The 12420-nt window shown below is 43.2% G+C and overlaps 2 protein-coding genes across 2 annotated transcripts in view; one reads left to right on the forward strand and one right to left on the reverse strand.

Moving 5' to 3' along the window:
* LOC106100846 overlaps positions 1–212 on the forward strand; it is a 23144-nt gene extending 22932 nt beyond the window's left edge. The window contains exon 3 of the mRNA XM_013279906.1: positions 109–212. Coding sequence (XP_013135360.1) covers positions 109–212 — 104 coding nt within the window. The remainder of the gene's footprint in view (positions 1–108) is intronic.
* A 415-nt stretch (positions 213–627) lies between these two features.
* LOC106100851 (sodium-independent sulfate anion transporter-like) overlaps positions 628–12420 on the reverse strand; it is a 19104-nt gene continuing 7311 nt past the window's right edge. The window contains exons 2-12 of the mRNA XM_013279911.1: positions 6410–6592; positions 5537–5803; positions 3969–4096; positions 3387–3479; positions 3046–3223; positions 2584–2748; positions 2315–2502; positions 2114–2228; positions 1845–1990; positions 1472–1636; positions 628–1262 (exon numbers count right to left, since the gene is read on the reverse strand). Coding sequence (XP_013135365.1) covers positions 1074–1262; positions 1472–1636; positions 1845–1990; positions 2114–2228; positions 2315–2502; positions 2584–2748; positions 3046–3223; positions 3387–3479; positions 3969–4096; positions 5537–5803; positions 6410–6592 — 1817 coding nt within the window. The 3' untranslated portion in view covers positions 628–1073. The remainder of the gene's footprint in view (positions 1263–1471; positions 1637–1844; positions 1991–2113; positions 2229–2314; positions 2503–2583; positions 2749–3045; positions 3224–3386; positions 3480–3968; positions 4097–5536; positions 5804–6409; positions 6593–12420) is intronic.

Below are 12420 nucleotides of genomic sequence, written 5' to 3' on the forward strand. Positions count from 1 at the left end.
GGGCGGCCGCCGGCACCTCCTCGGCTCAAACTCTGATGTAATGCCAAATGATGTATTTTCAGTGTTCATCTTTTTATTGTATTTTAACTTTTACTAAACGTATTTTAGTATTAAGTCCAGCTGTATTCGACTCTGATTATACTCGTATTGTAATAGTATACATAGAATATAGAGTCGCGCAGTGGTGCGCCGTCGAGTCACAAAGTAGGTAAATGTCGACGACCGGGGCTCCGGTCTCGGCGCGGCCTCTCCTCTGCTCAAGCCACTCCGTGGTATTTAGACAATTGCTTAGGTTTCAATGTGCCGTATGACAATTGGACGATTCGGTGTACGAGTAGAAACCGAAGAGTGAACCGGCAATCCAACATTAATACGGTCAAGCGGATCGCGCCATGGTGCAATGTCCTTCCTCCGTCGCGACACGTGGCCGCGTGTGCTGCGGGACCTGCTCGTACACGGATGACCTTCCCCAGCAGGGCGGGGCGGGGGCGGGGGCGGGCCGCGCAGTGCCACGCCCCCGCCCCCGCCCCGCCCTCGCGCCAACACTTAGCGAGTAAGTTATAAGCAACCTGCGGGACAACATTGTAAAATAAATATTATATTTGATTATCCAGAATATGTTTTTTTTTCATAACCTGTATATTCCAAAACAATTTTAACTGAACTAGATAGTGATTATTTCTGTTGTTTTCATACACAAGTAGTCTTCTTGTAGCTTAGTTAACGCCACAGGAGCAATAAAAATCAACAATATTTGTTTGTTTTTATTTAAACAAGTTGTGTCACTTTCAGTCGTCACAAGGTTCCTTAGTTCTAGAAGCACTCTGCTAACCCTACTTATGTTAACTTATGCTGCTGCTACATATAAATATAATACATTTTTACATACCGTACTAGGCAATACTGTCTTTGAAATATCCGACGTTCTTTTTACAATTAACTTAAATATCGTCCAGTCAAATTTTCTACGTCTACACTACATACAAACTCACTACCTATAACTACTTTTATAGTACAACAATGGAATAATTCATCCAGAATTAATTTGGTACAATGTTCCGAGATCGTGTTCGCTAGGTGCACGCCTGCTTATCGCGCCGTTGCGCCTCCAGCAGCAGCCGGTCCAGCTCGGCGCGGCACGAGCAGTGCAGGAACTCGCGCGGCCGCACGCCGCGGAACACCTCCGCTATGGAGGGCTTCACGTTGTAGAAGATGATGGTCTGCCCGCGCGCGTGGAAGTCCTCGATCAACGCCTTGATGCCCTGCACGCACGCAACACACGCAACTATTGTATATTGTGAGTGAATTTGACATCCGAGGCAAAGGCACAAAGTGTATCATATCTTTTCATTGCGTTTAATCGCCGTATAAGAAACGTTTCCCTAGTACAGTAGGAGTATGAGGCGATACATGTGAAAGCGGCAGATATAGTGCAGGACGCGGGCATTGGTAAGTGTAGGGGTGAGCGTACCCTGGCGGCGGTGAAGTCTGCGGCCTGCACGTGCGAGGCGTCGAGCACCAGCGGCGCGCGCGTGCTGTCGGCCGCCTTGCGCAGCGCGCGCCGCACGAACTCCGCCGAGGGGAACGCCAGCGCGCGGTCCACGGTCGCCACCACGTGCGGCACGCCGTCACTCGACTGACCGACAAATGACATGCTCGTTGATCTTACTCATTATAAAACAATTTTAATAAAACATATTCAATAAATGAACGGTATAAAATTCGGATACTTCAGGGCCGTAATCGCACAACGACTATAACTAACCAATAAGCCACAATTATTGACATCGATTTTGATATAAATGCACGTGTGGGGTATAGGGTGAGATGTGGGGGGTACGCACCAGGGCGCTGGAGATACGCACGGCGGGCCGCGCCGAGGCGTACAGCAGGAACAACAAGTTGACGGCGATGCCCACCACGATGCCCAGCTCTAAGCGCAGCAGCAAGCACGCCGCGAAAGTCACCACCGCGGGGATTATATCCACCTCTGCAACGGGGGCCATTTACACTGCTGCACTTTACACACACAATTATACCGAGTTCCTTCATACAACTGTAATGTGCTATTTATGATTATTTAAAATATTCTTGAGAAGATGTATGTACAAACTTTTGGTCCGCCAGATGGGCTTGAAGACGTGCAGCTCCATCATGAAGACGACGGCGGCGATGATGACGGCCGCCAATGACGCTTTCGGGATGTAGTAGAAGTACGGCGTGAAGTACTGCAACACAAACACTTTGCTTGGTGACATGCACCAGCGCGACGAAGTCACTCCCTGTGGCGGTGGCTAAGTTCACGGCGGCGTACCTGCAGCGCCAGCAGCACGAGGGCGCCGGTGTAGAGGCCGCCGGCGGGCGTGGCGACGCCGGACGCGTGGTTGACGGCGCCGCGGGACAGTGCGCCCGACACCGGCATGGAGTCCACCAGCGAGGCAGCCATGTTGCACACCCCCAGCGCTATCATCTCCTGCGTCGCGTCCACGTACTTGCCTTCCGCTGCAACGCGCACATCACGATGCATACGTTACTTTAAAATTTACCAAAGTTTTAAAAGGCGCAGAATATAAAAAAAATTACAGAAGACTTTAGCGAGAGCGATGTTCTCTAGTATGGATAGCAGCGGCACGACGAAAATGGCGGAGCCCAGCGTGGACGTCATCTCGACGAAGCTGTAGGTGTGGTTGCCCACCGTGGCCGACAGCGGCGGCGGCGCCAGGCGCGGCAGGCCCGCCCGCACCTCTCCTGCGGCACACCACTATTCATTACACTGATACCTATATTTATGCCAATTTAATATTTACATTACATGTCTCCACCACACATCACACACTACATGTCCCCACTGAGGGGCTCGGAGCATACCTTAAGTAAGGGGGTTACTATGTCATAGTCAACCGCACTGACCCACTGCGGTGATTGTTTGGACACTTCATGTCGTACAAACACTTCTTATTACAAACAAAAAATACAAGAAGGCAATGTTGTCATGTAGGCATTTATCAAAATGGCTTTCATGTGCTACGACAGCTGAGACTATACCGGTTAGCACGAACGGCGTCTGGTTCTTGGTGTCGAAGTAGTACGCTAGGCCGGCGCACACGAGCACCACCAGGATGTTCCTGGTGGTGGAGAGGAACCACAGTGCCTGCGCCAGCGCAGCGCGCCCGCGCCCCCCGCCGCCCTTCTCACTCGCCCCCACATTGATGTCTTTCACTTTCTGAAAATATAAACAATGTTAGTTGGACAACTTGTTTTACTTTAAAAAATGTTGGTACTTGGGATTTGAATTCAGTAGACTGCATCTGGACATCGGACGATTATGTGAGTGGTGAGGAGTGATAAGTGGGGAGAAGGGGGAACAGCGCGGAATGCGCACTAACCCGCAGCAGCAGCAGCAGCAGGATGCAGCCGAGGCCGAGTGCGGCGTCCCACAGGCGGGTCTCGCCGATGTGCTCGTACAGCCCCGCCCACACCTACCAACAACACCTCGCTCAATACAAACATACTACATGCACAGAGCATTTCGTTCAGTGGGTTCAGTTTCAGTCGTTCAGTGTTCCCGCCGCTTGTTTGCCACTTTTCTTATATAAAAGAACAATACATGGATATATCCTTAAAACTTGCTCTCTTACGTATTAAATGTTGTTGTTGAATTTGGTCATGCATAGAACCAAATTACTTGGCAATTATTTGCGGCAAAAATTAAGCGGCTCAGGTATATGCTACTCGCCGCCCGCTGCGAGACATTTCTCAAAGGTCGAAAAGATCGTAGTTATAGCAAACGTAAACAATACGCAAAAAATCATACTTATTAACATTAGTCACTATTAGCAAAAAACGAGGCCCGGTTCGGTGCAAAAAGTTTTATCGTGTAATTGTTGCGTCGCGCTCAAGTTGACAGAATCACGTGTAACTTGCAGTGTGAGTATAGCACGAGTGCGGTGTGAGTGCAGTGTAGTCACCTGCAGGAACTTGCCGCCGGGAAAGCTGAGGCCAAGGATGTCCTTGACCTGCGTGGTGGCGATGATAATGGCCGCGGCCGAGGTGAAGCCGACCGACACCGGCCCGCTGATGAAGTCGATCAGGAACCCTGCCGACACATACAATCATCATCATAACCGAATAATGCGGTATGATATTCCTCTGCGGCGGGATGGCGTGGCGTGGGGGGAGGTCAAGGTCGCTGCTCGTGATCACCACTCAGGGAAGTGTAATTAAATGCATTAGCTGTTATTAAAGCAAGAGTAATGAGGCCCCGGAGGACGCGCCGACAGCCTTCACCGCTCCCACTGCGGCGTGCGGCCTCGACTATTCGATTGTCATCTTACAATTATATTTAACTAGTGTGTAATTGGCATTTGTGAGACAATAGAGATTGCGACAAAAAATAATACAGCTGAAATTCAAATCTTTAGTCAAAATCAAGCCTTTTGTGTTACAATTAAATTCGCGTCAGGTCCCAGCATGAAAGCGGCTCACCAACGTTTGGCTTACGCCCGACAGCCTAAGCTTGAGTTCATTACTGAACCTCTTGGGAGGATATCCTTATTTCATCAAACTAGTCTAAAAGAAATCAAAAACAGGAGCGCAACGATGAGGAGTTTGCAAGAAATATAGTGGTAGTAAACGACCGCAGGAGACATCAATGTCTCAAAACTGTTTAAACTAATAGTGTAATAAAGCGAACTGAATGTTATTTGTTAGCGGTAACATTAACTGCGGTATTCATTTTATTCTTTAATTACATTTTAATGAGACGATAATAGGACAGAAGCAGAAGGCACACTGCGCTGCGTTACAAACAATGACATTTCTTTAGTTATTTTTTTTCTACAGGTGAAATGCAATTAGTGAGATAATTTTATGCAACTTGTTTCCATTATACGGAGAATTAATTACAATGTTGTTATTAAATAAAGTTATTGATATAATAGCCGTTTTAAATTATGGACTATAAACAACTACCTAGTTAATTACGTACGGTATTAAACACGATTGTATAAAAATGTTGTGAACATACAATTGCCTGTTTCCACTGTGTCAACATCTTTCTGAAAATATTCGCTATCTCTATTTCTTAAAGCGGAATAAAAAGAGAGGTTATATTATAGCTAGGTGTGAGTGCAGCTGCGTGCTGCGATGCAACCCCGCACTGCACTGCAAGTGACACCTTTCTCACCCGCTCACTAGGTCAAGGCGATTTCTTTGCTCTCTAATCGAATAATTAAACAATTAATTAGCACTTAATGTTTGCCTTTCGCTAATTAATGTGTTGTAGTTAATTAAAGACAATGTTAACTAATTCACAGGTTAAAAGAGTTTAAAGAGATTAGAAGGTTGGTGACCATCGAAAGTCAACCACGACCTTTATATTACTGAGTGTTATACATGACTTCTGGCGGCGTATCTTGATGTTAGTCGTAGATGTTGATGAAGAGAATATGACTAGGTAATTAAACGAAACGAAGTATCTATTTGGGTTAGATGTTGTTAACATTTAGATAGCGATAAAACAGGTAGAACGTGTTACCTAGTTGCAGCAGACCCATGAGCAGCTCAACACAGCCGGAAAGAAAGGCGAGCAGCACGGCGAACTCGGGCCCGAGGCCGTGCAGGTTTTCTCGAGTGAGGATGGCGGCGATGGCGGTCGGCCCCACCGCGGAGTCCTTCACCGAGCCCAGCGCCGTGTACACGAAGCACGCCATGAAGGAGGAGTAGAGGCCGTACTGCGGCGGCAGGCCCGCCACGCCCGCGTACGCGATCGCCTGCGGGATCACCGTCAGCCCCACCGTCACGCCTGTCGGCACAAAGCGCACCTTACTACAAATATTACACTATTGTGATAACGCGTATTATTGACATTCTTACGTGCGACGAAACACGCCTGTGTCAAGTCACACGGCGCAGTCGACGTGCGACTTCATACAATACAAGAATGGTTACTCACATCATTCTTTTACATCACTCTAAGCTTTACATTTTTTTTTTTAATTTCAGTACTTAACAAAAATTGAGTAAGAGCAGATATTGTACAAAGAGTAATAAATCAGCTCAGTGGCACAGAAGTGTGGGCTTCGACTGGTTGTGACAGTAGACAGGCAGCCGTCTGCGTCGCCAGTGCATCTAAACAACGTCAATTTCACGCTCTGATGACTCTCAGTCGGAATAGAAAACGTAGTTTGTCTTTAAAGACATAGAGGTCAAAGCCACTTGTCTTGCGGTAGAGCTACCGTAATGAGTGGTGCGCAGGAGAATTTAGCTGAGGTAAATTGCAGAGTCAGTGAACTGCGGTTCACGGTATGTGACCTGAGTGATGTCATTTGTATGTGTGTAATCTTCAAAACAGGCAACTGAGTGGGTCTCTGTGATTTCGTCCTTAGACAGTTTCATAATGCAAGCGCACCTGCAATGAGGTCTGCGAGGCCGCTCCTGAAGTTATATGTGGGCAGCCAGGCGAGGATAGGCAGTCGGCGCAGTAGCATCTTAGCGGAACAGCAGGCCCGCGCGCGCCGCACCGCCGCACCACGCCAGCCGCGCCAGCCGCGCCGCGCCGGACCCGCACCACCCAGCGCGTATCCACTGCCATCTGCACACACAAAGCATTCATATATAGTCATTTTATTAAGAATTGTTTAAACTCTAAACACAGTTTTATAACAATACCAGAATAAGAAAGCGTAAAATAGTTAGTTATGTTTTATAGTAATAAATGGATACTAGTCTAAAAGAAGTCAACCTCGTCATATCCGCCAGCCTAAAACATACATAATGTTAACAAGATATAATAGTGCAATCATCGTAGCCATCGACCGTGACTGACATCAAAACTTAACATTTTTTACGTTAGAATAATATATAATTGAAACTTTTTACAAATAACGGTGTCGTCATCGGCTCTTGCCATAACACTAACTATTTATTAACTCCAACTCAAAATGTACCGTCTAAACTGGTCAGTGATCAATTGTTAACTTTTGGAATCAATAGTAAGTTCTCTGTCGTATTCAAATAAAACGTAATAAACATTTGCGGCGGCTGCGCCAATCGCTTGTCGCAAGCCGCTGGTGCGGCGCGGTGTCTCCACATGCTTCAATACTGATATATACATAAATTGTTACACACAGGATAAAAGTTTCCACTTAATTAGTTACTTTTATAAATTACCTAATATCTGGTTTGTAACAGTTATTAATTAAATAACTTCCTCGCAGCAATGCAGCTTTAGTATTATTGGTAATCCTATTACTATCCTAGGGCTAATAACAAGTGTAGCAACTCCACGTAGAGTGGAATAGGGAGAAAGAACGATGTCCTGTCTTCGTACAGTTAAAAATGAAATTACAATTTAAATTCATCTAAAACCCAAACGCTGTTATTTTTCCCAGTACAGTTTTTATAATGCTTTCTCTCTCTCTGGCTTTCGGGTTTACCAACTCATGTCAGAGGCCGCCGCCAGTAATCACGATACAAGTCATATATTAAACGGTTCTGTGATAATCTAACTGGCTTCAAATATTTTATTACACCGGTGTGGGGAGCACCTTTATATTCACACTTTAAAAAGTTTTAAGCGATTTGTGACTTAATCCAGTTGTATATAAAACTTCTATGTAATTATATTTGCACCGTATGAACCTAACAATGCACAAATTACAGCTATGTAATCAACATTTATGTCATTATCTATTAACAAAAGTAATAAAAAATTAACAGAGCTCTCTCAATGTTAACGACTAAGTAATTTAGCGCGCAACAATACGAGTAAAACATAATTAAGTTGTAATAGAAGTTGAGTTATGAGTTGTTAAGTAAAGCGTAACCCATTTAATGACAAGTTTTCCTAGCTTATTGCCAACAAAGAACCCAGTACTGAGCGCTATCGTAGTATATATTCAACACAGTGCATTAATCCGCCACTGTTCCTGGGCACACAATATAAGGTTTGATTCTCAATTGTTGACAGGAGACAGCTTTCCATCGGGAAATTATAATGTTCAGGAACACGATACGATTATAAAGGAACATACTAATATGACATTATCAATTATTGTATAACCTCTGTGGTATTGCTGGAGCATAACTTGGTAGTTAGTTAAAACAACGACCACTAAGTTAGTACCAAATGTCACACTGTCACACATCCACAATGTCATATAAATAAGGAAGCGTTTTCTCAGCTCAAGGTTAATACAGTTGTTGTTTACGTACTTTTTTGTATGTAAATAAAACTCGGTAACGCTGAAAGTAGAATCACAGCACGTGCGCGGCATGCCAGTGCCGGCTTTCTATAGCCAATTAGCCGGCGGCAGTCCGCTAGCCGCTCATCAATATTCATGGGGAAAGCTCAGTAAACATCAACATAATCATCTAACCATTGCTAACGCATATTATTGCCAAAATACTATTATCCTCGAGGTTGACCAAAATTTATTTCACTTTGAAACAGCGCACAAAAATAGGTTCGTGCATCTCAATCAATAAATGATATGTTAAATTTTAACCAAGTGAATTGATTATGTTCTGAGATGATGTTTAACAAACTTTCGTTTTCGAGAAATTGTTTACGAGGCATTTTCGATGATAATAAAATGTGAAAATGTGTCAATAATTTATACTAACACTTGTAAGATAACATTAAACAGAATGCGAGGAATGTCAACTGGCGTGGGCATTGTACACACTCGGTGGGTGTACACACTCCAAGACAGATGGTAACCCTCTCATTTGTGTACATACTCGTAGATACACCGCGGGAATATGACCTAGTACTTTATCGAGTATTTGTTAATATCACAACGTGATCGTAAAAAGAGTTCTGAGGTCTTCTGATAGATTTCTTTAAAAATTAATTCTTTAATTATTTTAAAAATTAAACGCCTGCAAATGGTAACAATAAGTTTATGGGTTGGTGTTAACAATGTCGGTGCCATATTCCTTAGCCAGGGCCGAGGGTGGTAGATAGCTAGCGAGTGCTCGGTGTTGCACATTTGGATTTTGGAACAAACCAGCTTTTAATTGTCGATTATTCGATATATGTAAAGGCTTTGTTGTGAATGTAACAGAAACGACGGACATACAACACGACCATTGTACATACAAACATGCATGTATTGTGACACGCTAAGGTTTTGTGTCGTATTATGGTCTGTTGTCATCGCAATGCTGTCACCTTTGTGCCAGCTGTGAGGCCGCTGTCGCTTTGTGCTGTTTCTGTAGCAACGCTAGACTAGTGTCGACTTTGTATTTTAAGATCTCTACTTAAAGGCGTTCAAATTCCAGTCGTTATGGCCCAATGTGCTTTATATTGAATAGTCTTATTATAACTCTAGTATTATTTGTCATTTAAAATTATAGGAGACAATATCATGTACATGAAACGTGTTCAAGTAATATAATCGTAATGAAGTATTCGATGCAGTCAACAGACGGAGAGGTCTCCGCCGCACTACCACGAACTGCATATTGTAGCGTTCTACGGCGAACTCTGCAAAACAATTGGCCAGCTCGCAACGCAACGCTCGAACATTCAAACTTCCCATTTTATATACAGTTTGGTTAGCAGTGTGTGATACTTGCAAAAAACCTAAGACTCCTACGTGACAAGTCTTCATTTCAATTAAGTATTAAAATATATACCTACCAATATCACTATCGCTGTTTTTTTTTTAATTTATACATACAATGAAACTAGAAACTGGTTTACGTTATCAATAGTAAATTGTCCTTGAGGTAATGTTTTTGTTACGTTTTGCGAGATGGCTGAATGTAGAGCGGGCATCAGGAAGCGCCTTGAGTGTGACGGCGGGCAGCCAGCGGCGGAGTGGTGCGGCTTTACTCTCTCTAAGTAAGCAAATATGAGCTGCTGCACCTCATTATTCAAGGGGAGATTCAAGGAAAACGAATTGTAGGACGAAGGAAGAAATCCTTGCTAAAAAAAATTACACCAGCGTTTCAGAAAGAGCTCCCATTCGCTACTCAGAGCCAGGTAGCCGTGATGACCGCCGGACCTTCAAAGGAAGATGGCACTTTAAGAAGAAAGTTACGTCAAAAGTGTCCGCCAAACAGTATAATATACAAGTGTCGCGTGTAGTCTCAAGAACTGGTGCGATGCGCTCTCCTATGACGCTGCAGGGAACTAGAGCTGACCCCGGTTGCAGGACGGACATTTGTCACAATTGCAGTGCCCTCGCCACACCTGTCACCTGTCACTTGTCACCTGCACGCTCCGGCCGATTATAAATAGAACCCGCCGAGTGAGAGCATTTCCGCATCGCTGGGGATCGTGGGAACTGAACTTGGGGATAATCCGCAAGTAACGTAAGACGAAGTATTGTGTCAATGTAGTCTTCAAATGTGTATGTAGCCTCCACCGCTACTGTACTTTTGTACTTATTTGACATGTGAATATTTTTTCAATTACCATCTCAGGTTAACTGACATTTAGGAAGATGTGAATTAGCTTTTATTAACTGTGTGAGGTGCGATGAACTTTGGCACAATTTGTGACTCATGTAACGTAAATAAGCTAAAGTTCAACAGTCAGAGAATGTGCGAGGCTTGTGTAAGTCATTTTGTAAGACACGCGCTAAACGACACGAGACCTCAGAGAGCACAATGTTGGCAAACTTGTTTATGTACAATAATTGTTCATTTTAATTTACTATGGGTTTACGATATTTATAAACAAAATAAATATGATTTTCCTTTCCGACTTTTAGTTTTCTCCGTTTTGTTTATTTTTATTATACTCAGATTTTAGCATTACAATGTGTCGTTATCCTGTTAAAGGAACTTTCACAAACAAATTACAACGTAGTCATACAGATAAACGAGAGCCAGAAGACGCACTTCAATGGCTACCTTGAACAATTAGTCCAACACAAAAACAACACAATTAACTTGTAAAACTCACCCAGGAAATAAGTAGTTGTTAACAAAAACACACGCTGCGAGGCTTAGACAATACGATACGACAGCGGGTCACAGTCACAATCAACGATTCGTATTACTTCAACTAGTTTTTGCGAAGTTAAATGCAAATATTTTAGATTTTATTGAACGCCAATACGTGTCTGTGTATTGAAATGGCATAATGAGTTCGCTGTAGTGCGCTTAGAATATCATCATGTTCATTTCCAAACAAGTTTTTTTTAACTTAATGTTGGAACATTTTAAACTTTGTTCTTATTCTAATACATTAATAGGTATAACTGTTATTAATAGGTTAACGGATGATGTCCCCTAGTTATGATGCCACAAAGTTGGCAGCTGATCCGGCCGAGGTTACGAGAGCGTATGTTTTCAGAGTGAAAGGGATCGATGTATTACCAGTGCAGGCTTTCGTCCGGTACAGACATCGAACATGAGTGTACATTTTTTGTAGTAACAATAATGACATTGTATTGATTGTCTCGGTGAGCAGAGAGCGTGAGCCGGACTTGACAAACTGTAGTGGCTGCAAGCTGACCTACAGTCCTACTTTAATACAATTATCCTCTTGAATTGATCAGGAATTATAATCGCAGATGAAGTAGCGGCGGCGAGCTGCAGGCGACCACTCCGCACAAGGTCAACATTGTATTCGCAATTTTCTAAACAATAAATAAACTGGTAAAAACCATTATTAACGAACGCTTGAAGATTTAATGCTTTTACAAAAAATGTGTAAATTATTGCATAATTTACACATTTTTTGGATAAGGATAGGCAATACTGTTTCGAAGACAGCGAGCACGTGTTGCCGAGTGGCGCCCTCTGTCTCACACAAACATATTATTTGTCATTGCAAATATTTACTGCCTACAGTTGTCATTGTCATTTGCTAAGTTATTTAAGGAAAAATATGTCGACTGTTCCAGTAATATAAACGGAAGAATTTATGTACATGTATGTACTTACTTTACGTAGGTAAACACAATGTGCAGGGCTGTTAAAGTATTGTTTTCCTTTTATATAATCTTTATCGAATATTATAGATACAAGTTGACAAGCCAGATTCGAATTTAGGGGCAATAGAGTTTTTGCAAGGCGTTGGAAATTAATTCGAGAAATAGATTTCTAATAATGGGATGATGGATCGATTATTGTTTCCGATTCCATTACAATAGTGTTTGTTATAATTTGAACATCTTTTGAAGTCACTTCTGTATTTTAGTAATATAATATCTGTTGTCCGCAGCCGCAGGTGTGCTCGTGAGTCACGGCTTGTGTGTGTACGTGTCAGTGATGTAGAGATTATTTGGAGCTCTGTCGGCGATCATAATGTTTATAAAACATAATAACATAGAGTTTATACTGAATGCAGACTGCGCGCAGGCGACTGTCGCACATTGGGCTGAATCAAGTTGCTCCATAGACAACTTTATCTGATGTTTGAAATGTCTCTTTTTTTGCTTGAATGTGCTTTGTATCAGT

The sequence above is a fragment of the Papilio polytes genome, unplaced genomic scaffold, assembly GCF_000836215.1.
Source record: "Papilio polytes unplaced genomic scaffold, Ppol_1.0 DF824046.1, whole genome shotgun sequence".
NCBI lineage: Eukaryota > Metazoa > Arthropoda > Insecta > Lepidoptera > Papilionidae > Papilio > Papilio polytes.